At 39.1% G+C, this 27,293-nt stretch overlaps 1 protein-coding gene across 1 annotated transcript; it reads left to right on the top strand.

The window, feature by feature from the left end:
• Positions 1–3,411: 3,411 nt before the first annotated feature.
• Positions 3,412–4,698, top strand: LOC137829142 (uncharacterized). Its single transcript, XM_068635937.1, has one exon. It carries the CDS (start codon positions 3,412–3,414, stop codon positions 4,696–4,698), a length of 1,287 nt encoding a protein of 428 aa, XP_068492038.1.
• Positions 4,699–27,293: the final 22,595 nt, after the last annotated feature.

The following is a 27,293-nucleotide window of genomic DNA, read 5'->3' as shown; positions in this document are numbered from 1 at the left end:
TTTGGGGGTCCAAATAGAAGAATAAGTTAGAGTAAGTTTACATAGCATAAATAAGAGTGTGCTTAGTAATTTGAGTAGAGCGTGCTTAGTAATTTGAGTAGGGTGTGCTTAGTAATTTGGGTTTGTGCCAAACCCACATTTCATGACAAGTGCTTCTAGGTTTAGGGTTTCTTTGACCTACCTTCTAGAAGGCTTCTCACAAATGACACTCATACCCTTCTATCTTGTTCTCCAAGACACTATCTCCTATAAATAAAGTGTCTTGTCTCATGTATTGGACACATTGACATTGAAATTGAATTATGTAAAGAAACTCTGTGTGAGTGTTTTGTGAGTTTGAGTACTCCCTTTATTAGGTCTTATCTTGAGTGCAATGCACTTCAAGTGGCAATTCTGCACCACTTATTTTGGAGTATCCCACCCTCCAAGTGGTGTGACACCATCTTTCATCCTCCATAATCCTTTTTTTAATCCCTATTCTTTTGTTCTTTCTTCGTTACGCTTTCATTCTTTCTCTTTTTGTTCTTGTTTTCTTCTTTTACTATTCGGTCATCACTTTATTCCTTGCTTCATTTTGTTCATTTACTTCCGCAATCATCATCATCTTCACCTTATAATTGTGTCTTTGCCTCTAGAAGTGAACCTTCACACTTACTTAACCACTTGGTTAAGTTTGTGTCCAGCGGGGATCATCTTTGGGTTCTCACCTTAAATTGTAATCTTAAAAATCATAAACAAAAGTGAAAGCTCTAAAATGTGCAATCATAAAATCAACTCACATCAGGTTGCAATTAAGCCCAATTAGAACCCTAACCCTTACCCTAATTTACTTAAAGCAAAATTACAAGTAAAAATTTGACTCTACTTTTAAGCAAGAAAATTTAAATACTACTCTAGAACTTACACTAGGTTATGACATTTTTGAATATGTACAAGAGAGTGTATCTGCCATCAGTAGCAGAGTCTCAATCTTCTTGTATTCTCCTTGCCATAACTCTAGTGGTTGGTTCTGAGCTGAGGCCTCTTCCATCATCCCCTCCTTCTGAAAGAGGATTTATCCTCAAATCAAAAGTCTCTGCCTCATCATCTATGCTACCTGCAAAATGTGTTAGATCTATAACATTAAAAGTAGCATGTACTCCATATTCTTCAGGAAGATCCAACTAATATGCATTATTATTGACTCTCTTAAGAACTTGGAAATGACCATCCCCTCAAGGACTAAGCTTCCTGTGACTAGGGACTCTATCTTTTCTAACATGCAGCCAAACCCACTCTCCCTCTTTAAAAAACTATCTCCCTCTTCCCATTATTGTTATGTTTTATGTATTTCTCAGTTTGTTTTTGTATTTGATTTTTAATCCTCTCATATAATTTTTTAACAAATTCAGCTTTTATTACTCATTCCTTATGCACAAATTAGGCAAGGGTAACAAATCCAAAGGAGCGTGAAGATTAAAACCATATACAACCTTAAATGGAGAAATATTAGTAGTTTTATGGACCACTCTAGTCTATGCAAACTCAATATGAGGAAGGCACTCATCCCAAAATTTGTGGTCTCCTTTCATGACCGACTGATGAGCATATATTTATTCACACTCAATGGCCTTAATCATAGATTATTGGACTATAATAATAAATAAATCTATTGTTTTAATTAATATTATTCTAATTGGGTTTATTTCAACCTTTATTGTTATTCCTATTTATTTTGTATTTTTAACCTAAGTTGCTTCTTTTGGATCAAAATAGGAAACAACATCTGAAATAAAAAATTAAAGTATTAAATATGCAAATATCTGAGAAAAGGAATTGAATGCAAATTTCTATCAAGATATTCTTTAAAAATCCTGCAATTAAAATTCCTTTGCAAAATCCTTCAAAAATAGAGAAAATATACTTTGAAGATATTATTCAAGAAAATATTTTGCAATATCTCTCACAACAATGTTGGAATCAATTACAATTAATGCACAAATTTGAAGAAAATTGGAAACAATATCTCTAGAAGAGAAACAAGAATAAAATCTGAGACTATTTGGGAATGAAGGTATATGTTTAATAATTTGAAAGAGGAAAAGAAACATCTGATAGTTGTAAAACAATATTGTCCCGACCAGTTCTCGGTCATCAATCCAGAGATTGACCTCATACATCGCACACTGATGTATGGTAAGGGAAGTGGGTCACTTAAGGTGGGTCCCAGACACACTTACCAGGGGGTTGGTTGGTCTTTGACATTGCTACCCTAAGCCTGATGTTAGAGATCAATGTCGAACCTTCCCAGTAAAGGAAGAAGATCGGACATCGACTGGCAGGATGAAGTGAAAGGCCCCGTAAGGCGGGCCCTAGGATTTCGTTAAGATAACAGTTAAAGACAAGAGATGTGTGGGAAGCCTAAGGCACGAGGGATCCATGCATATGGGATGTATGACGCATGAAGGCGCAACATCATGGATAATTCTAGGAGGTGTAAGGGTCCAACTGAATTAGGGTTTCCAGGGAAGTAGCATGCATGGCACGTGGATACATAGGGCACCCGCAAAAACAAATGGTGTTGGATATTAGGTATACCAAGATGGGACCTAGGCGACCGCTCTGATTATCCGTTGTGTTCCAGTTAAAAGAAGTTCATGTGCCAGATACGCTAAGATTACACAATAGCGGCACAGGGACACTCCTCAAGGAACCCTAGATCATGGTAAAAGAACAGAGGTAAACCCTAGTTTCAACCTATATAAAGGGTGCTAAGAACCCTAGTAAGGTACGCAGCTTTTAAGACTGAAGCTATTTTATACACTTGGTGTTCTTTGCCCTAATACTGACTTGAGCGTCGGAGTGCAAACGGCCGCTAGGGCGCCCCTTTGTCTTTGCAGGTGAGAAGTTTCTTAACAGAGAAGGCACAGTTCTTAGGCAAGGATAGAAGGGCCAAAGCAGCCATTGGAGTTGACCGGCGAGGCGAGTCAACCGGCGAGAACATTTGGCGTCCACCGTGGGGCTTGTTAAAACAAGGTCCCATTCAGAATCACGTAAGGAGTCTTAACCAACAATATGAGGAGTACGAGATGAGCGAAAGCTAGATCTGAGGGGAGGGCACCCCCCGAAGGCGATAATGTGACCACACAGCAGGTCCTAGATACAATGCGCGCTCTCCAAGCAGAAGTAGCAGCTTCTTGAGCAGACAACGCAGAATTGCGTAGAGCCAATGAGGAATTACGAAGGGGCTTACAACATGTAAGGGAACGAGCGACGGACTAGCATGCACCACCGGTACCACTTAGGGCACGTCTTATGCCGTTCTCGCGAGCAATCATGAATGTTGTGTTGCCAACAACGTCTTTAGGTCCGAAAGTCTCCTTCATAAGGGTAGAAGACACGGAGGCCCACCTTACGACATTCCACACCTAGATGATGCTCACTGGGAGATTTGATGCCGTCTACTGTAAGATGTTGATGAGCACCCTATCGGGCGCAATGCTAGAATGGTTCATTAGCCTCCCCGACGGACACATCACTAGTTTTGATCAGTTTGCCACATTGTTCAGGGAACAATACCTTGTCAACAAGGCCCCCACACGACTCTCCTACGACGTCTTTGATGTCAAACAGTACCAGGGGGAGTCCATGAAGGATTACCTGAATAAATTTGCGATTCAAGTGGTCCGCCTAAAGCCCACCGATGAGGCCATGATAGTTCATGCCTTTGTTAAGGGAATGCTACCTGGGCCCGTCAGTGAATCGTTGCTAAGGATCTACCCGAGGACGTTCATAGAGATTCGACGCCGAGCGTTAGCACACATCGCTGCAGATGATCGTGTGACACAGAAGCAAGGCCTCGTGGCCCCTGTTCAGCCACGGGCAACCACCCGACCCCTGCCTATGAGAGTTCACGAACCAACAACAGAGAAGAAGGGGGCGGAGAAACCCTACGAACGGACCCCGAGGGGGGCACACACAAGACGAGATCCTCCCCCAAAGCATAACTTCCGGGTGGAGCTCAAGGAGTTGATCGCCATCCCCAACATAGCGGCAAGGTTGAAGGTACCAACGAAGACTGATAGAAAGATGGGGCCCAACAAGAACGCTTGGTGTGAATTCCATCAGGCGAATGACCACCATATACGAAACTGTCTAGCCCTGACGCATCAACTAGACGAGTTAGTAAAGAGCGGATTCCTGAAGGACTACATGCAAGAAGAAACGAACGATCAGACATTGGTGGCTACGAGAGCAGATCAGAGGCACGAGGTTCCTATTCATGGAGAGGTAAACTCTATCCCAAGAGGTTTCCCAAGAGAGGAATATGCCTCCCAGGCAACAATAGAGGCACGAAAGACAGATCTCGCTCTCGACGTCGACCTCACCTTCACGCAAGTCGATCTCCAAGGTGTCGTACCACATGATAATGACCCGGTGGTAATTTCTCTAATCGCCGCCAGGAGGAGGGTACACCACGTCCTCGTAGATCAAGGAAGTTCGACCGATGTTATGTTCTTAACAACCTTCAATCGTCTATGGTTGTCCGCGGACCAGTTGAAACCCTACGCCAGACGTTTGTACGGGTTTTCCGGGAACGAGGTAAAAGTCCATGGGTACATTGAACTAAGTACCACATTCACAGACAACCTGTCTTCGCACACTACTAAAGTCAGGTACCTTGTTGTCGATGCACCCTTAGTGATGAGAATCAAATAAAGGAGGCTTTTATTAATGGAGGAAGAGGACATCCACCCTCACATTTGAAGTTCTTCCTTCTAGTCTTCTCAAAATTAAAAGAAGACATAAAATAAAGATGAGGCCCAAGCCCAAAGCCCAAGCCCAAGTCCAAGAAGGCCAAAGCCCAAAGAGCCCAAGTCCATCCCATGAGGGGCAATGCCAAGCTTTGAAATACTCTTGTATAGTTTTAGGAGGTATGGTTATTAAATAAAGGAGTGTGAAAATGTAAAATAAAGTCACATTACCCATGTGACTTAGGAGAGTGGTGTAGATGTAGTTTTTGGGAGGTGTCATAGTAGAAAAAGGTCACACCTCCCATCTGACTTGTTTTTGGTGGGAATTTCAAATGAGTTTATTTGAAATTTCCCACCTATTTTTCAGCACCTTAGGCTATAAATAGAGGTGCTTCCTTTGTAAAATTCAGATTGGAATTAATCTAAGAAAACTCTACTCAAATTTTGAGTGATCATTGGAGAGCTTTTGAGCCTTCTTCTCTAGTCTTATCTTGATGGATCCATGGAGTCCTCAAGTGGCGGCAACAACTCTTATCTAGGAGCATTCCACACTTCTAGTGGCGAGATCATCCAACATCCTTCCATCTTCATGAGCAATTCTTCTCTCCTTCCTTTCTCATCTTTCTATTGTTTTTGTTAGCTTGTGTTCTTGAGTTTTGGTTTGGTGTTCTTGCTGTTTTTATGAGTTTTGGTTCGGCAGTTTTATATTTCAGTCCATTCATCTTGTTCCTTTGTTTTTCTAGCTCATTTGTTCGGTTCAATTCATTCCATAAGTATGATGTTCGGTGCAATTGCTTTTTCTTCCACCTTATTCGGTTCAATTTGACTATAATTGGTTCATCCAAATGAGTTTGGGATTTGGTACTAGTTTTTGGTGAGTTCTTGTCTTAGAACAATGATCCAACTCTAAGAAAAGTGCCTCTATAATGTCCAACTCAAGGTGATTCCTAAGAAGGTCAAGAACCTTTCTCTATATGGCTAGTGGAATCACATCACTTAGCTTACAACATACTACTGGGAAGGCCGAAGTTCTTGATCGGGGGGAAGATGTTTAAACTTGGGCAATCTCTCAGCATAGAGTTACGGGACCAAATCTTCGAAGTCATAACGAGACACCTCGACGCCTTTGCATGGTCCGCCGCTGACATGCCTGACATTGACCCTGATTTCCTGTGTCATCACCTCACCATGGACCCTAGCGTCCGGCCTGTCTGCCAAAGAAGACGAAATTTTAACGAAGAGAAGCGACAAGTCATTCGGGAAGAGACAACGAAATTGTTGAAAGGTGGCCACATCAGGGAAATTGATATGATTCCAATAGCAAGATAGAGATGTTTCATAGACATGATATGGAATCAACTTGACTTGGAATATGAATAGGCACTTTTCTAGAATTGGATCAATTTTCTTTCATTGAAGAACTCACCAAAACTTGAGCCACCACACCAAAACTCATGTAGAAACCCATTTCTTGCCAAATGAACCGATTGAAAAGCACAAGAAAGCAAAGGAACCGATTAAAACTACTTAGAAAGTAAATGAACCGAACAAAAGCCAGAAAGAAAGCTATTGAACCGATTAAAATGATTAACAAATGAAATGAACCGAACAAAATGGGAAATGGAACAAATGAACCGAACAAAAGTGCAAGAAAAGCCTAAGACATGTTTCTTGAGTTTATATGGACATGGAAATGGATGAAAAAGATGGAAAAGAGAAGGAAACTTATGTGGTTGGAGTTCTTGGATATGAACACGCCACTTGAAGTGTGTAAGGCTCCAAGATGAGTGTAGATGCCGCCACTTGAGGTTCCAAGATGCACTCAAGATAAGACTAGAATAGGAGAAGACAAGTCTCACTCACTCACTCACCAATTTGGGAGAATTTCTGTAGTTTCAATATCAAATCTGTATTAGAAAGACTCAAGCCCTCCTTATATAGGAGAAGGACCGGTCATGAAAGTACAAGAGGCTTACAAAAGAAGCTAACTAAAGTTCCTTGTAACTCTTCCACTTCTAGCACCTAAAGTGAAGGAGGAAGGGATATCTTTCTAGAATTTTCTAAAGCTAATATCTAAAGATGCTTTACACAAGAGGTATCTTTAGGTTTCCCTTTTAGCACCTACCTAAACACTATTCTATATTATTTACAAATTTATACAAAAGAAACTATAAAGAGAGATATTAATTGAAGCCCATTCTTGAGTCTTCTTTTGGCTTTAGGTTTGGTCATCTCTTTATTTTAATTCTTCTTTAATTTTTTAGAAGACTAGAAGGAAGAACTTTAAATGTTTGGGTGAATGACCTCTTCCTCCATTAGTAAAATCCTCCCTTATTTGATCTCTATCAGAAATCCAGTACCCTAAATGGCTGGCCAACGTGGTGCTAGTAAAGAAAGCAAATGGGAAGTGGAGAATGTGTGTCGACTTCACGGATCTTAACAAAGTCTGCCCAAAGGATTCCTACCCATTGCCCAGTATCGATGCCCTAGTAGACAGTGCATCCGGGTGCAAATTGCTTAACTTCCTGGACGCCTTCTCCGGCTACAACCAGATCATGATGCATCACAGGGACGAGTGCAAGACCGCGTTTATGATCGAGTCATCCTGCTATTGCTATAGAGCCATGCCTTTTGGGATAAAGAACGCACGGGCCACCTACCAACGACTAATGGACAGGGTACTGGCTCCTATATTGGGACGGAAGGTCCAAACGTATGTGGATGACATGGTGGTCACCACCCAGCAAAAGGAACAACACACAATCGACTTAGAAGAGTTATTCACTACGATAGTGAAGTACATGTTAAAATTGAACCCGGAGAAGTGCATGTTTGGGGTAGAGGCAGGAAAATTCCTAGGTTTCTTACTCACTGAGCGAGGAATTCGGGCAAACCCCGAGAAGTGTGCTGCCCTAATAAACATGAGAAGCCCAATCTCGGTGAAAGAAGTACAACATTTAATAGGGCGCATGACTGCTCTGTTCAGATTCGTGTCGGCCGGAGGAGACAATGGTCATCCTTATTTCCAGTGCCTGAGTAGGAACAACAAGTTCGTTTGGACCCACGAATGCGAGGAGGCTTTCGAAAATTTGAAGAAATACCTAGCCAGCTCGCCGGTATTGTGCAGACCCGAGCTAGGTACTCCACTCCATTTGTACTTCGGAGTTACAGAAAGAGCTATTAGCTCGGTCCTGTTACAAGAGCAAGACCAGGTACAAAGGCCAATCTATTTCATCAGTAAGGTGTTGCAGGGACCCGAAATAAGATACCAGTCCTTGGGAAAAGCGGTCTTAGCCGTAGTATTTTCAGCCAGGAGGCTTCGCCGTTATTTTCGAAGTTTCACCGTCATGGTAATGACGAACCTTCCAATCTGCAAAGTCTTACAGAAACCAGATGTAGCGGGAAGAATGACACGATGGGCGGTAGAACTATTTGAGTTTGACGCACATTATGAACCCAGGGGCCCCATTAAGGGCCATATCTATGCCGACTTCGTAGTGGAACTCTCCTCAGCAGCCACCCATCAAGAAGGGACAAATTTCAAGTGGGTACTCTCGGTAGATGATTCGTCAAATCAACAAGGTAATGGAACATGTGTTATTTTGGAAGGTCCGGAGGGATTGCTAATCGAGCAGGCTCTCCATTTCGCTTTCAAAGCCAGTAACAACCAAGCAGAGTACGAGGCCCTGATCGTAGGAATGCTACTAGCAAAGGAAATGGGAGCGAGGGAATTGCTGGCGAAAGGTGATTCTTTGTTAGTCTCAGGACAGGTCACGGGGGAGTTCCAAGCTAAGGATCCTCAGATGGTCGTATACTTAGAATACGTCCAGGTGTTGAAAGAATCATTCGATGTGTTCGAGCTAGTCCATGTACCCAGAGAGAAAAATGCCCGAGCTGACTTGCTTGCCCAACTCGCTAGTTCGGGCAAGGGGGCCCGATAGAGGACGGTGATTCAGGAAACCCTGAGGACGCCTCGAACGACCACAAACAAGATGGCCGAAATCCAGAGTGTAGAAACCCTTGAAGGGATAAGGAGGAGTCATCGATCGTTAACACAGGAGACAGTGAAAATGCCTAGAATAAGCAGGTACCTGGTTGTTGGAGTGGTAATGCCACATGTTTATCACATCGAAGAAGGAGAAACTTGGATGATAACTTACCAGTGTTACTTGGCCGACGGAATACTCCCACTAGATCCCGCAGAAGTCTGAAAAGTGAAGAAAAATTCAAGTAAGTACACCCTAATCGATGGAAAGTTATTCAGGCACGGGTTCACCCATCCCATATTGGTATGTGTGGACAGTGACCAGTGCACACGCATCATGGCAGAACTGCACGATGGAATATGCGGTAGCCACATCAGCGGCCGATCTCTCTTGTTGAAAACCCTCCGTGCAGGTTATTACTGGCCAACCATGAGGGAAGACTGCACAAGATACGCCCAACGATGTAAGTAGTGCCAACAACATGTTGATTGGCACAATGCACCCCCAGAAGAGTTGAGATCAATATACAGCCCGTGGACATTCCATACGTGGGGAATCAATATCTTGGGGCCTTTCCCCTTGGCAGTAAGGCAGATGAAGTACCTTGTGGTTGCCATAGAGAACTTCACGAAATGCATTGAAGCGGAACCGGTGGCACAGATCACGACCCACAAGGTTCAACACTTTGTGTGGAAGAATATTGTATGTCGATTCGGGATACCGAAGAGGTTAGTATCTGATAATGGTACCCAGTTCGCAAGCCAACAGTTGGGTAAGTTAAGCGCAGAGTTGGGAGTAAAGCAAGTGTTTGCATCGGTAGAACACCCCCAGACAAACGAACAGGTCTAATCGGCCAACCGAGTTCTGCTCAGAGGTCTGAAAAGAAGATTGGACAAAGCCAAAGGGACCTGGGCAGAAGAAGTTCCTAGAATTGTCTAGGCCTATCTCACCACCCCTCAGTCCACCACCAAGGAAAGGCCATTTAATTTGTTATACGGTTCGGACGCTATGATCCCAGTAGAAATCCAGGAGAACTCACCGCGTTTCCAGAACTTCGTAGTCGAAGAATCAAACAAAGAGAGAAAGGTGAACTTGGGCCTACTGGACGAGGTGAGGGAAGAAGCAAAGATCAAAGCCGAAGCTTTGAAAAGGAGGGTGGAGTACAAGTACAACTCTAAGCTGAGACCTCGGCAATTCTAGGTCGCCGACCTGGTAATGAGTAAAGCTCACCCGTTCCAGTTAGAAAACAAGTTATCCCCCAAGTGGACCAGTCCTTTAGAGTAACAAAGACCCTCGGAAATGGGGCGTATAGGCTCGAGACGTTAGAAGGTGGTGCGATTCCTCACACTTGGATTGCAACCAACCTGAAATTTTACTTTAGTTAAACTTTGCATTTGTACACGTTTATGGGGACACTCTTTTTCCCTTGAAAGGGTTTTTTAATGAGGTCACCCGAATAAAAGTTATTCAGTTAAAGTACATTGCGAAATAAATGAACCTCTCCCTTGTAGTGATAAAGTAAAGAGCAGAAGTAACAGGGTTCCCCAAGTGGACCTCCCTCTTACGTGAGTTCACCAAGTCCAAGAATAGTATGGTTCACAGAAATAAATGAACCTCTCCCTTGTAGTGATAAAGTAAAGAGCGGAAGTAACATGGTTCCCCAAGTGGACCTCCCTCTTACGTGAGTTCACCAAGTCCGAGAATAGTATGGTTCGCAGAAATAAATGAACCTCTCCCTTGTAGTGATAAAGAAAAGAGCGGAAGTAACATGGTTCCCCAAGTGGACCTCCCTCTTACGTGAGTTCACCAAGTCTGAGAATAGTATGGTTAACAGAAATAAATGAACCTCTCCCTTGTAGTGATAAAGTAAAGAGCGGAAGTAATATGGTCCCCCGTGTGGACCTCCCTCTTACGTAAGTTCACCAAGTCCGAGAATAGTATGGTTTGCAAAAATAAGTAAAAATCTCCCTTTGTGGTGATAGCCAAGAGCGGAAGTAATATGAGGCCTTGATAGTATGGATGTTGTTGGCCAAGGAATTGGGAGCTTAGAGCTAGTTGGTGAAAAGTGACTCATTACTCGTAACCGGGCAAGTCACATGCGAGTATTAGGCCAAGGACCCACAACTAACCTTATACCTCAAGTATGTAAGGATCTTAATGTTGAACCAAGTGGTGTTCAAGCTTTGAAGAATCCAAAACCCTTTGAAGGATGTTGGAGGCTAGGTTGTGCTTGCTGTTTCTAAGCTGTCTTAGATAGGATCTGGGGTAGATTGAGTTTTGTAATTCACCCTTGATCGAATCCAAAGCATAGGCATTCTCAATTCTTTTAAAAGAAAAGTGTTTTTCAAACTAAGTGAAAAACAACTGATTGTTTTATCGAAACAACCGATTGTTTTATACTTAGGTATTTTTAGAAAAGATTGAAAACTGTTTTTCAAATGGTTGAGCTATTAAAACCAAAACAACCGATTGATTCGAGGAAACAACCGATTGTTTGTTTTGGTACCATAACAGAAAAATGGTTTTTGTTTTGACTGAGCTTTAAATGTTTTTAACTGATTATGCTCCAGTCTTTAATGCTTTGACCAATCTTTAAATGCAATGAATAAGTTTGTTAAGATTTGATAACAAACAAAATCTTTGAATATATTCAGAAAAACAGATTTGAGTAAGACAATTAACACAAGTTTTTGAGTTTTTCAAAGAGTTGAGATTGCTTAGAGATTGAGATTGATCAAAGTGTGTGAGATAGGATTTCTGCTTGTATTGATTTCAGATTTGCTTTTGTAACAAGTGTAATCCTTGTATCTGTTGAACAAGAATCTTTGTGTGTGTGCTAAGAAGTGCTGTGTGTTCTTGAGGGGATCAAGATCAGCATTCTTAGTGTTGGTGTGTTGGCCAAGAGGAGTGTGTGTCTTGAGGGGATCAATGTCACTTTTTTGGTTGTGATTGTAAGTGATCTAGGTTTGATTGCTTAGTGGTGTTCCTCAGTGGTTTCTGAGAAGACTGGATGTAGCTCTGGGTTTAGAGTGAACCAGTATAAATCTCTGTGTGCATTTTCTCTATCCCTTACTCTTTAAATTCAGTTTTGATATTTGTAATCTGGTATAAACAACCGATTGTTTCTGCGAAACAACCGATTGTTTTCCTGTGCTGTGCTTTTAGCTTTGTGTTTTTGAAAAACTGATGTCTTAATCAAGATATTCTCGAAGTAATTTCATTCAAGGCTTAAAAGTTTTTGAAATCCCTCTTTAAACCATTCACCCCCCTCTAGTTTAAAGCCTTATATTCTAACACTTAAGAGCGATTTTCTCTGCCTTCGATCTTGTTCATACTTAACTTAAAGCTTTGATGTCTCTAAATCCATAAAGATTGCTTGAAGGCTGGGTTTCTATTTATGGGCATGGATTCTAGGTAGATTAGAATTTGTCAATCCACTTTTAGCTTAATCCAAAACTGAATCAATCAAGTTCTTTCAAAAAGAAAATGTTTTTCAAAGTAGTGAAAAACAACCTGTTGATTTATCGTTTCAATCGATTGTTTTGCACTTAGTGCCTTTGAAAAGGATTTGAAAAAGCTGAAATTGGCTAACCTCACAGTCAAGGCCAATTCAATCGATTAAATCAAGTTTTCAATCGATTATTTTTTAAAAATCTTAACAGAATTTGTTAAGTTTGGTAAATATGTTTTGCATGATTCTAAACTGTTTTGGCCCTTAGTTAAAAGTTTTAAATGGCTATTTTTAAGACTATATAATTGGTAAATATGTACTCAGACTCTCAATTCACTTAAGCAGAGTTTCTTTACTTAAAATTTCAATGTTCATGAAGAGGGGCGGCCTTAGGGTTTACCTAGTTTCTAGAAGCTAAGGTTTCCCTTCCCAACCTAGGTGCCTTGTCTTAAAAAAGTGGGCTTGGTGCACACCCATTTCGTGAAGGACACTCCCTTTTATGCTCTACGAACTCTACTCTAGCTTATTCTACTATTTGGACCCCCAAAGTGAACCCAAATTATTTATAAGCATGTTTTTGTGGAAAATAAGAAGGAACAAATTCTGATATTCTGGTTTTGATACAATCCAAGTAAACAAGGAGATGACCAATGCATCAAGAGACCATTCACACTATGAACAATCATCTCAACAATCAAGTCAAGACCCCACAAAAGATCTAGCGAACCTCACCAGAAGAAGAAGTAGGCATAGACCAGAACACCAAATGTTCTTTTTTCTTGTCTTCTTAAGAATAAAACATGTTGTAAATAATTTGTGCTCACTTTAGGGGACCAAATACTAAGATATGCTATAATAGGTGCCTTTAGCATAATGTAGGGGTGTAGTTATCATTTTATCTTGTGCCTAGCCCTTTAGGAAGGAAAATCGACCTAGTTCTAGAAGAACAAGCCTAGGGTGCAATTTTGACTTGGTCAAACCCTAAAGGCAGCCCCTCACACATTTACCATCCTATCCTTGCTCATATTGTTTTCCAAGGCACCCATTCCTATAAATAGGGTGCCTTACTCCATTTATTTGGATGTTGAATTTTGATATAGAAGGAAAAATCTGCACATTTTGAGTGAGACTTGTGTTCTCTTAGCTTAGGTCTTATCTTGTGATTGTTGAGAGATTTTCAAGTGGCATGTTCTTCTCTTATCCACCACCATAAGCTTTCTTTCCTTCATCTATTTTTCCCTTTTCCATTACAACTTTGTGTTTTGTGTTTATGTTCTTGTTTTGCTTTTCCAACTTCTATTCGGCTTCCTTCATCATATTTGTTTCTTTTATGTCTTTCAATTCCGCAATATGCATCATCTTCACGATATAATGTGTTTTTCCTATTGCCTTTGGAAGTGAACCTTCACACTTACTTAACCACTTGGATAAGTTCGTGTCCAGTGGGGATCTTCCCTAGGTCTCACCTTAGATTTGCTAAAATCCAAATCATAAACAAAGTGTCACTCTTAAAATGGATAAATCTAAAATCAACTCACATCAGGTTTGTATCTGGTTCTTCTTTTGTTGATGCTTTCTCGAGGTTTGGTGGGGCCTGACTTTGTATACTGGGATGATTGACCTATTTGTGAAATGCTTGCTAGGTCCTTAGTATCTGCTGGTTTGTATCACAAGTATTCCATCGATTACGAAGCATCCACAAAACATTAGTCCTAGCAATAAACACAACATAAACAAAGGCAGAATCACATTCAAGCCAAACATTAGTAAGCCCCATCTTTTGAGCTTCCTCCATAGCATGTATAACTTCATAAAACTCATCAACCATAGTAGTATGAACTTCAAGAAACTCAGAGAAAGCACCAATAAACTCCCACGGAAAATACCTCCACAAGTAACAAGACCAGGATTCTATAATTAATGACCTAAACAAGAGGGGGGGGGGTGAATTGTTTCACAAAAGATTTTCACAAAGATTGGCTAAGAATGAAGATTTATCAACTATCATAGAAAGAGAAATTAGGGAAGCTAAAAATTAAAGTTGTTAAAACTATTTGCAGAAAAACAATCGGTTGAAATTTTGTTTTAACCGGTTGTTTATAGCAGTAGAGACAAAACCACATCAAACAGTTTGTAATGAGTGAGAGAGAGAGAGAAAGATTACACAATCAATTTATACTGGTTCACTCCTTACCAGAGTTACATCCAGTCCCTAGAAAACCATTGGGTATTCCACTAACAATCAATCAACATATTACAAACACTCAACACCACAAAGAGGTTATCTTGACCACACAAGAACACTCACCCTCTTTGCCTTTCACACAACCACTGTCAGAACAAACCTTTGAGTACACATTTTTACAAACTTATAAGTATACATAAAGAAAACAACCACAAGAATTGAAAGGAACAAATTACACCTGGTATTCAGGAAATCACAAAGCTCCTAAAATCAGTTCTTGAACCAATGCACAACCTTTAGGCAATCTTGCAAAACATTGAATCAAATCTCTTATCAAAAAACGTTTTCCATCTCACTTTCTATGTGTGCTTGAATATGAAGGGTAACCAGATTTATAGCTATCAAATCTAGCCGTTTTAGGCAGTTAATCATGAGCAAAAACATATTCAAATCAACTGAAAACAGATTTAACAGGTTTTTGAAAAGCTGTTAAGAAATTTGACAATCAACCGGTTGAAATGTCGTTTTAACCAGTTGAATTGGTTTTGACAGTTAGTCAACCAAGTCAAAATCAGTTTTGAAAACCCTCAAACAAGTTGGGTGTAAAACAACTGACTAAACTGTGAAATCAACTGGTTGTTTTTCACTTAGCTTAGAAAAACATTTTTTCTTTTTCAAAACAGATTAATTTAGTTGTGCATAGGCTTAAGAATGAACTTTACAAATATTCTAAACACCCTAGAACTAAGCCCCAAACAAAGCTGCACGGGTATCAAGCTCTTTCACAAATTTGGTTTCATCAAAGCTTCATTTTCTACACAGGATATCCCGTAACAGCCCCATCAGTGTTAATTTTAACCCAGCTTAGTGAAAGGAACTCCCATCTACCCAGAAGAGGATGAAGAAATTTATCAGTACGAGTATTAATACCAATAAACTTAATCACGCTGAAATCTAACATATCACTCTTCATTGAATCTTTAGACGAATTTCCCACTAGACAACTTAAATCTTTAATTACCGAAATAGCCCTAAAAACATCAATCTTATCCTAAAATCTAGCATAATTCCTCATGCGCCATATCATTTAAATAGAAAAATTTATCACAACAAGCTTAATCAATTTAACCAAAGGACTACCATCACTCTTAATAAAAGAAAGAAAATCATCCTTATTAGAGAAATGAGAAGAAAAATTTGTCGAATCCAACTCCAAATATCCAAAGCATTAGAACATTAAAAAAATAAATGTTGAATGGATCCCTCGTGCTTTTCCCAAAGCGTATATATAGAACATAAATACAAACCTTTATTCTTAATATGCTGATCTATAGGCAGCCGCCCATGAAAAACTTTCTAGAGTCCTAGAGTTTTGGAAGGCAGAATAGATGAACCCCAACCACAAGGAACTCCTGATTCTAAGAAAAAAGTCCTTGCCGATTTAAGAGTAAAACAACTAGACTCATCTAGAATCCAATTATGAATATCACGTTCCTCCCTAACCATTATGTGATTAAAAAGTTGAGGCATTTCTTATAAAGACAAGAGAATATTCCCATCACAACCTGTCCAAAACTGAGAGACTGTATCCAGAATGCTTGCACCATCAGATAACCCTGCAATATTTGCTAAAGAAGTAGTAGAACAACATTTATCATTCCTGAAATTAATAAAAGTACCTGTACCAACAATTCAAGAACTATAATCAAGTATAGCAAAATAAAATTGCTTAATTCCAGGCCAAAGAGATGAGGATCTATAAACCATTCTAAACTCGTATTTGGATTTAAAAACCCTAGCTTTCAGGAGAAAAGACCAAGTCCTATTTCTATAAGCAAGGTTCCAAGCAAGTTTAAGAAGATATGCATTATTTTTATGACGAAGATTAATAATATTTAAACCTCCATTCTCAAGAGGAGAATAAATCGTATCCCAATTAACCGTAACTATGTTTTTTTTTAAAATATCACCAATTCAAATAAAATTTCGACACCACTGCTCAACTTGCTTAAAAAGTGAAACATGTCATTTATACATATTAAAGCTATAAGCTAGAAATCTAGTAATCCCCGTGTATCATTTACTTTAAAGTGTTTTTATAACTACCTCACCCTCATTACATCACTAGTGCAAAAAGGTACATTAACGACAGTTAAAAAGGATATATAAAGACGGTTCCCAAACCGTCGTTATTGTGGGCGTCATTATAAGTTATCATTTTTTAACGACGGTTGTTAAATCGTCGTTATAAACAAGTGTATAACGACGATTCATCTAATCGACTTTATAAGTGGATGCTGAATAGGAATACAAAAATTTAAACAAACTTTTAAAGACAGTTCTCATAGGAACCATCGTTATATGTCGACTTTTAAAGAAGGTTCCCATAGGAATAGTCGTTGTATGTTGACTTCTAAAGACGGTTCCACGTGGAACCTTCATTATATGTAGGTTTTAAAAAAATAATTTGTTTTTTAAAAAACATCAAACCTGCATAAAATATCCAATTCCAAAAAATCAAAACATTTTAAATCATATTTTAAATATAAAAAATTAATACAAAAAATTATAACATTTTACAAAAAGTTTTCCTAATATATAAAAGAGTATGTTAGTCTAATGATTTGTAAGGTGTTATACTTGGTTAAAAAATACTTTGACCATGTTGTTCTCACATATTCCAATGCTTCCGAATCTAGCAGGTGTTGGTCATTGAAAAACTGTACGTGTGAAATTTTTTTGAATTAGTACATGAATAATAAACCCAAAATTTTAAAGTGTTTATTGTATTGAGGTACTACCTGATCCCAATCTTTATTAATTGTAGCTTGCACAATAGTCAACATCCACTGCATAACATAATAACCACACTCATAACTTCTGGATTGCTTGTTGGACTGCATGTGAAAATAAATGTATTAAATGAATGACTGAGACACTTAAAATTGAGTGAACAAATATACTTTAAATACCTTAAGGTACATCCAAGTGATTCTTTGTGAGTTTGCACTTCTCCTCCCACACAACATGTTATATCCAGAGTAAGCACTAAAATAATAAAATTTCATGTTAGAATACATAATATTATATAATGTATAAGTAATAATAAATGTTAAATGAAATTGTCGTACCTATCTATAATGTGTTTAAAATAGGTAGGGGTTTTTATGCAAAGAGCAAAACCATGTAGCGGTATGATCTTGAACAAATATGATCAATAGTTGCCAATGACACCTATATAACAAATCAATTAGTTTTTGTTATGTCAATAATTTAGTATAACTTATTTAATAAATAAGGACTTACTCATGAATGTACGAAGCAAAATAAATTTGTTTTCCTCCATTCTTTAAGGCAATGGTAATGAATGTTTGTGTTTCTGACTTCTTGTTTCCAATTAATTGAATGAGTTGAGGGTCTAAAAATACACACACGCACACACACACACATATATATATATATATTATGTTTCCCCTCATTGAAGCATAATCCACAAAGATACCTAAATTTCAATAAGTTAGTACTAATATATTTAATAAATCAAAAGTATAAATATTTTAATATTTGAACTTACATAATCCATAATTGCAGAACTGTTATGTTAATCTCTTGATCTCCGGATGCAAGGTCCAACAAATCAGACATGTGAATGTACAATGGTACATCACTATGCCTTCCAATATATCTGATATATAATCCTATTAGTATTAGTGCAAAGATATATCGTAGAGTCTATAGGTCTGACGAGATGTCTAGGCCAAGCAACGAAAGTATGTAATGCCTCTGCTACAATTGTGACCTATGATGTCGGCACAGGAACTGCAACATCACCATACAGGACCTTCTCCACCGTGACCTTCATGAAATTAGAAGGAAGAGGTACATTGTGTAACATTGTGACCCCTTCATAACATTTACCCAGGGCAACAAATCGGGTCAAAGAATTACACTCAACATATATCTCGTATTGGCTAGTTGAGCCAAAGTCATCTCCCGATAGATCAACTGTCGAACAACTCCCTTTAGTGATGACTTTCATAATAGGAGGCAAAGGTGGTTAATCTTCTACCATAGTAGGTGGTTGATGTGAGAGTCCTAAACCCTCCCGCCGTTTTTCGAACTCCCTTTCCAACCGCACATTAAACTCCTCCATTAAGCTTTCTCTAAGCTCTTGAGTTACCTCAACCTTTATTTGCTCACATAACTGTAGTAAATACTCTTGGGTAGGTTGACTGGACGATTGTTCCTTGCTATGTGATGAAGGTCCAAAGTATGACCGAATCCCAACCCCATATCCAGCTACACGAACACGTCTAGGGTGTTCAGGTCGTCCAAGAGCAACATTAAGAATATCATTGCAACCACATGGAGCAAAAGTCCCCTGTGTTGATTGCTCAGCAAGAGAATCATAAAACAAATGAAAAGAAATTGTCAAACTTCAACACATTGAATTTAAAATAACACATGGAAAACATATTTCTTACAATTCGTTGAACTGTTTGTTCTGTAGACTTAGAAGACAATGTCCCTGATGGGTATATACGAGCACCCTTCGACATCTCATGTCAGAGTGGTGGGGATGGAGGCCTCAAAGAATCTACATTATTCATTTCCTCAATGGAATTAGAACGTGCTTTAATCTTTTCTTCAAGCATCTTCTGCTCTAACAACTTATAACCACCACAGGACAATAAGTGTGGGGTATCATTATGTGCTTGACTGGCTTTTGCTTTGTTTCGAACAACCTATCATCAACATTCAAAATTTAATAATACGTTAATATAAACTATATCCAAATATAAAAGTGATATTAACCTGGCATTTTTCAGTTTGTCGAATCTGCATAAACTGCTGCCAAGTTTCTTCATCAAGGGATGCATATTTTGTACAAGGATTTTCATCTTTCCTTTCACCATATAGAAAATCTGTTATCAATTTTGATTTGTGTTAGAATATATGGCTTTAAACTAGAGGGGGGGGGGGTTAATTGTTTAAAGAGAGTTTTCGCAATCTATTCAGCCTTGAATGAAATTACTTCGAGAAAACCTTGATTAAGAAATCAGTTTTTCAAAACATAAAGCAAAAGGCACAAAACTAGTAAAAATAATCGGTTGTTTTACCGAAACAATCGGTTTTTTATACCAGTTAACAAATATCAAAACTGAATTTAAAGAGTTAGGGATAGGGAGAATGCAAACAAATGTTTATACTGGTTCACTCCAAATCCAGAGCTACATCCAGTCTTCTCAGAAACCCTGAGGAAATCCACTAAGCAATCACAACTTGATCACTTACACCACAACCAAGAAAGTGACCTTAAACACCTCAAGACACACACTCTTCTTGGCCAACACAATAACACTAAGATTGCTGATCTTGATCCCCTCAAGAACACACAACCAATTTGATATGATTCCAATAGCAAGATATAGATGATTCTTTGACATTTTATGGAATCAACTTGAGCTGGAATATGATTAGGCACTTTTCTAGAATTGGATCAATGTTCTATCATTCAAGAACTCACCAAAACTTAAGTAACCAAGCCAAAACTCATATGGAAGTCCATTTCTTGCCAATTGAACCGATTAAAATGCTTAAGAACTCAAATGAACCGATTAAAATGCTTAACAATTGAAAAGCACCGAACAAAAGCAAGAAAGGAAGAAGATGAACCGATTAAACTCAGCAAGGAAGAAGATGAACCGAACAAAACATGAATTAAAGCTAAAGCACCGAATAGAAATTCAAGAAAGGAACCTAAGACATGTTTAAGAGTTCATATGAGCACGAAAATGGAAGAAATAGATGGAAAAGAGAGAAGACTTATGTGGTTGAAGAACTTGGTTGATGAACACGCCACTTGAAGTGTGAATGCTCCAAGATAAGTGTGAATTGCCGCCACTAGAGGAACCAAGGCACTAAAGATGAGACTAGGAAGAGGAGAAGGCAAGTTCTCACTACACTCAATCACTAATTTGGGAGAGTTTCATTACTTCAAAAATCAATTCTATTATTTGAAGGACCTAAGCCCTTCTTTTATAGGAGCAAGGGCCGGTCATAAGGCTACAAAGCTTGCACTACAAGCTAACCAAAGGTCCCCTTTCACTCACTCCAAATGCCTATAGTGAGTCATGAAGAGTCACCTTCTAGAAAATTCTAAACTAAAGCCTAAAGATGCTTTACAAAAGAGGTATCTAATGTTTCCCTCCAAGCACCTTCCTAAAAACTATATATTTAAACATTATACAAAAGACACTATAAAAAGAGAAAACATTCTACCACTACTTCCTAATTCTTTAATCTTGCTCCTTGTAAGCCTTTGAGGTAGGCTAATGTCTTCTTGAACCTCTTCAACTTCGGCCTCTACCTCCTCTTGATCTTGATCTTCGGCCTCTACCTCTTCTTGATCTTGATCTCCATCACAATCTCAACAAACACAGAAACGAAACTTGTTTCACAAAGGTACAATGATTACACTTGTTAAAGAAGATAATCTGAAATCAATACAAGCAGAATCCTATTCCAAAAACTTTGATCAATCATAAACTTTCAGCAATCTCAGCTCTTTGAAAAACTCAAAAACTCTTAGCAAAAAAACTTGTCAAAGATTAATTCTCAAATATGTTTTTCTGAATTTATTCAAACATGTAGTTTGTTATCAAATCTTAACAAACTCTTAAATTGCATTAAAAGATTTGTAAAAGCATTTAATGACTGGAGCGTAAGCAGTTAAATCATTTAAAGTTCAGTCAAAGATAAAACAATTTTTCTGTTATGGTCCCAAAACAAACAATCAGTTGTTTCCTCGAATCAATCGGTTGTTTCGGTTTTAACAGTTCAACCATTTGAAAAACAGTTTTCAAATATTTTCTCAAAACATCTAAGTGTAAACAATCGGTTGTTTCAACAAAACAATCGGTTGTTTTAACTTAGTTTGAAAACATTTTACTTTCACAAAGATTGAGAATGCCTATGCTTTAGATTCGATCAAGGGGTGGATTACAACACTCAAACTACCCCAGAACTAGACTAAACCAGCACAACAACATCAAGCACAGCCAAGGCTTCAACATCCTTCAAAGGGTTTGGATTCTTCAAAGCTTTTACACCACTGGGTTCAACAATCTCTCCCTATTTGATGAAGACAAATCCCTGGTGCTTGTGTTTAATCTGATTGAATCTGAAGCAATACTTGCAAAAATAACATTTATACTATCTAGTGCTTCTTACAGCAACAGGTTAGATTTTTATGTATTCAAAGCATAAAACATGATAAACAATCGGTTGTTTACACGAAAGAATCGGTTGTTTTTATTAGCAGCATCAGAAAACAGTTTTAAATCAGAGATTTTAACAGTTTATACAGTATCAGATAAAGATATACAAGAACCAATTAATTCTTCCCCTATTTGTCTTCACAAATAGACTTTAGCATGTATCAAAACAGATTTAGGAGAGATTATTAAGATCGTGAATACCTAACTCATTTCTTAGGAAGAAAAACCTTTCTTTTGGTAATGGCTTCGTGAAGATGTCAGCTAACTACAGTTTGGTCTCCACAAACTTCACTTCACAGTTCCCATTGTTTACATGATCCCTGATGAAATGATGCCTTATCTCAATCTGTTTGGTCCTTGAATGCTGAATCTGATTTTTGGTAAGATTGATGGCACTTGTGTTATCACACATCAAAGGAACCTTGTTGATTTGTAATCCAAAGTCTACAAGTTGTTGTTTTAGCCACAAAATCTGTGCACAACAGCTTCCAGCAGCAATGTATTCAGCCTCAGCAGTAGAGAGAGCAACACATGCTTGCTTCTTGCTATGCCATGAGATTAGGCTTGAGCCAAGAAGGTGACAAGTGCCACTTGTGCTCTTTCTATCTAGCTTGCAACCTGCAAAGTCAGAATCTGAATAACCAATTAATGAATTGGAGAGTGAGAAGGATACCATATTCCAACAGATGATGTTCCTTTGAGATATTTCAAAATTCTTTTTGCATCTTTGAAGTGTGACTCTTTAGGATTTGCTTGATATCTTGCACATAGACACATCGCAAACATGATGTCCGGCCTGTTGAACCAAGTGGTGTTCAAGCTTTGAAGAATCCAAACCCTTTGAAGGATGTTGAAGCCTTTTGCTGTGCTTGGTGTTGCTGTGCTAGTTTAGCTTAGTTCTGGGGTAGTTTATGATCCTGCCTGTTGACCAGAACGCTGGAAACTGCCTCGTCAAAGGATCGACGTGTGCACCGCTTCAAGCTTCCGTTCCTCTTCGAGATCCACCTCAAGAACCTGCAAAAGAACAGAGCGGCACCACTGCGGCCGATCGCACTCCAACGCCCAAGTCAGTGACAGAACCACCAAATACTACGAGCAAGAACACTCAAGAAATCTCAAGGAACCGTGCAATGTTCTCTCTCACAGTAAGCTCTAGAACTCGCAAGCGTAAAGAGTGTAATCTGAACGTGCGTACCTCAGAAAGTTCGTTGAGAACTCTTATATACCTGGTCACTTTCTCTCTCCTGGCAGTTACAGACCTGGACACGTGGCTCGCATCCAGTCGTACACATGCCATCATCTGGAGCCTCCTTGACTTGGGCGCTGCTTCTGACTCTCCTTTTGGCTAAGTTACTTATGCATGGTTCTGCCCAGTGCATAGCTATCTTAAGAGTGCGATCTTTACTGGAACGGGCGAGTTAGGGTGCTCTCGTACACCTTCCCTGTGGTCTCGCCGGCCGCCTTCGTAATCTGTACCACCTTTACCTTCGGCGATGTGCTTTGTTCTGGCGATCTCCAATCACTTGGTCGCCTGAGTTCACATCTGGCGACTTCATCTTCAACTGGGCGATCGCCTGGTATTTTGAAGATCGGAGCACGCCAACTTAATAACTGGCGATTACACGAACCACCCGACTTCCTTCCCTTCTGCCACTCTGGCGCCTTATCCACACGCCTACTCTGTAGCTTGTTGCCACGTCATCACTTCCGACTTCCAGGGCGGTACAGTTTATATGTTGTAATCGACCCTTTGATTAAATCTAAAGCATTAGAAATCTCAATCTTTGTGAAAGTAAAATGTTTTCAAACTAAGTTAAAACAACCGATTAGTTTGTCGAAACAACCGATTCTTTATACTTAGGTGTTTTGAGAAAATATTTGAAAACTGTTTTTAAAATGGTTGAATTGTTAAGTACCAAAACAACCGATTGATTCGAGGAAACAACCGATTGTTTGTTTTGGGACCATAATAGAAAAACTGTTTTAGCTTTGTCTGAGCTTTAAATGTTTTAACTGCTTACGCTCCAGTCATTAAATGCTTTGACCAATCTTTTAATGCAATTTAAGAGTTTGTTAAGATTTGATAACAAACTGCATCTTTGAATATATTCAGAAAAATAGATTTGACAATAAATATTTTGACAAGTTTTGCAAAGAGTTTCTGAGTTTTTCAAAGAGCTAAGATTGCTAAGAGTGTGTGATTGATCAAAGTTGTGGAATAGGATTCTGCTTGTATTGATTTCAGATTATCTTCTGTAACAAGTGTAATCCTTGTATTCTCTGTAAAGACAAGTTTCGTTTGTGTTTGCTAAGATTTGTTGTTTGTTCTTGAGGGGATCAAGATCAACAATCTTGGTGTAGGTGTGTTGGCCAAGGAGAGTGTGTTTCTTGAGGTGTTCAAGGTCATTCTCTTGGTTGTTGTGTAAGTGATCAAGGTGTGGTTGCTTAGTGGATTTCCTCAGGGTTTCTGAAAAGACTGGATGAGCTCTGGGTTTGGAGTGAACCAGTATAAACAACTGTGTACAATCTCTCTATCCCTATCTCTTTAAATTCAGTTTTGTCATTTGATAACTGGTATAAACAACAGATTGTTTCGGTAAAACAATCGATTGTTTTTTCCAGTATTGTGCTTTTGCTTTATGTTTTAAAAAACTGATTACTTAATCAAGGTTTTATTAAAGTATATTCATTCTAGGCTTAAAAGTTTACGAAAATCTTTCTTAAACAATTCACCCCCCTCTCGTTTAAGGCCATATATTCTAACACGGCTTACTAGCTGTTAGATAAAGCAAAGATCCAATTAATCCTCTGTATTTTGTTTGATCTACACTCTTTCCAACAACATCCACATACATGTAACAACTTGATGGCATTGGAGTGCTTGCTTCTTTGCAACTCTCCATTTCAAATTTCTTGAGAATCTCCTTGCAATACTTTGATTGAGTTAAGAAGATCCCATCCTTTGTTTGCTTAACCTGCAATCCAAGAAAGAAAGACAATTCTCCCATCATAGACATTTCAAACTCACCTTTCATTGCAGTCACAAATTCTTCACACAAACTATCTTGTGTAGCACCAAAGATGATATCATCAACATAGATTTGCACAAGAATTATTTCTGCATTTGACTTCTTGATGAAGAGAATCTTGTCTACCATTCCCCTTTCATATCCATGAGATAGAAGGAAGTTGCTAAACCTCTCATACCATTGTCTTGGAGCTAGCTTCAGTCCATACAAAGCTTTCTTCAACTTGAAGACATGGTTGGGATACTTATGATCTTCAAAGCCCGGTGGTTGATCTACATAGACTTCCTCTTTGATGTAGCCATTCAAGAAGGCACTCTTGACATCCATTTGGAAGAGTTTAAAACCACTCATACACGCAAAAGCCAGCAGCAGCCTCACAGCCTCCAATCTAGCAACAGGAGCAAAGGTCTCACCATAATCTATGCCCTCTTCTTGATTGTAGCCTTTGGCAACTAGCCTTGCTTTGTTCCTTGTGATCACACCATCCTCATCTAGCTTGTTCCTGAAAACCCATTTCGAACCAATAATATTCATTTCATTAGTTTTAGGCACAAGAAACCATACCTCATTCCTTGCAAATTGATTCAACTCTTCATGCATAGCTTCAACCCACTTCTCATCCTTGAAAGCTTCCTCAATTGACTTTGGTTCAATTTGAGAGACAAAAGCTGTGTGCCTGCAGAAGTTTGAGATGGAGCTACGTGTGGAGTCACCTTCCTTTATCTGCCCTATGATGTTATCCACTGACAGATCTCTAGGAATCCTCCACTCCTTGGGCAGCTCACTCTGTTGCAAAATTTCAATCGGTTGTTTTTGCGAATCAACCGGTTGTTTATCTGCACAAATTTCCAGCTTCTCCAAACTGATGCTCTGTTCATCTTCTTCAACACTGGTCTTTGGGATTTGATTGATTCTGCGATCTACCTCACCAAAGACAACGTGAACTGATTCTTCTACAGTCATCAACCTCTTGTTGTAGATTCTATATGCATGACTTGTGAGTGAATACCCTATGAAGATACCAAGGTCTGCTTTCTTATCAAACTTTCCCAAGTTTTCCTTTCCATTGTTGAGAACGAAACAGCTGCAGCCAAAGACCTTGAGATGACTGATGTTAGGCTTCCTTCCATTGAAGAGTTCATATGGAGTTTTCTTCAAAATAGGCCTTATAAGTACCCTATTCATCACATAACATGAGGTGCTCACTGCATCTGCCCAAAAGTACTTAGGAAGTGATGATTCACTAAGCATTGTCCTTGCTAGCTCTTCAAGAGACATGTTCTTCCTCTCTACTACTCCATTCTGTTGTGGTGTTCTTGGAGCAGAGAAGTTGTGCAGAATCCCCATTTTCTCACAGAATTTGCTGAATTTCTCAATCTGAAATTCTCCTCCATGATCACTTCTAATAGAACCTATGTTGTTGTTCTTTGTGTTCTACAACCTTCTTGCTAACTTCTTAAAAGCAGAAAAGGCATCACTCTTTGATTCCAAGAAAAGAGTCCAAGTGTACCTAGAAAAGTCATCAACAATAACAAGAGCATAATAATTTCCACCAAGACTCATAGTTCTTGAGGGTCCAAAGAGATCCATGTGAAGAAGTTCAAGAGGTTTCAAAGATGAAACAACATTTTTAATTTTGAAAGAACTTTTCACTTGTTTCCCTTTTTGGCATGCTTCACAAATGTGATCCCTCTCAAATTTGAGTTTTGGCAGCCCAATCACAAGATTCTTTGAAATTAGCTTGTTCAAGTGATTCATGTGAATATGAGCAATTCTTCTATGCCAAAGCCAAGATTCATCTTGCTTGGATAGAAGACATCCAATTGAACATGGTGAAGAGATATCTAGAAGATACACATTATTAACTCTCTTACCTACCAACATTACCTCTTTGGTGTTGGGTAGACAAATTTCACATGTGTTTGCCTTGAACATCACTTGATAATCCTTGTCACATAGTTGGCTAATGCTCAGCAGATTATGCTTTAGACCTTCTGATCCTGTCGCCAACTCTAACGTGGAGGAATTGCTTTGTCGCTTCCTTACCCCGCCTATGCAACTGTGCTATCTGCAAGAATGCTCTTAGAACCTTCTCCGGGAACTTCAAACGCAACCTGCAAAACACACAGACGGCGCCTCTAGCGGCCGTTTGCACTCCGACGCTCAAGTTAGGTCACAGAATCACCAACAAAAATAATCTCACTCAATCTCCTTTTTATTCTCTCTCTGTGTCTGTGCCTAACAGAATTCTGTTACGCTGTTCTCTGCGTGTGTCAGAATTCTGTTACGCTATTCCGAAAACGTACCACAATCAGTAAAGACGTGGGTGTCTGTGTTTTCTGTGTGTGTCCCTTTCACGACGCGGAGTGCACCTTTATCTTGGCCGCGCCCCTCTCAGATGGTGACACGTGGAGGCATGCAACTCACATCTAACCGTACACGTGCCACTACCTGAAGGGCTCTAGCGCATCTCTTTGTGCGCCTAAGTTATTCCCTTGCGGAGTAACTTAGCGCGTTTCTTCCATCTGGGTAAATCGCACACTCCCAGGAGGACGCCAGGTGTGGCTGGACTAGGCACACTCACCAAGCATTGCTCCCTGCATACACGATTTCCCCTTCACGATGTCAT

Source organism: Phaseolus vulgaris, chromosome 7 (assembly GCF_000499845.2).
Source record: "Phaseolus vulgaris cultivar G19833 chromosome 7, P. vulgaris v2.0, whole genome shotgun sequence".
NCBI lineage: Eukaryota > Viridiplantae > Streptophyta > Magnoliopsida > Fabales > Fabaceae > Phaseolus > Phaseolus vulgaris.
The sequence above is the reverse complement of the archived record's forward strand: the minus strand, read 5'-3'. Positions and strand labels throughout refer to the sequence as shown.

Excerpts from the sequence above, each read along its gene's own strand:
- LOC137829142 (XM_068635937.1), top strand. The coding sequence starts at position 3,412 with ATGATGCTCACTGGGAGATTTGATGCCGTCTACTGTAAGATGTTGATG.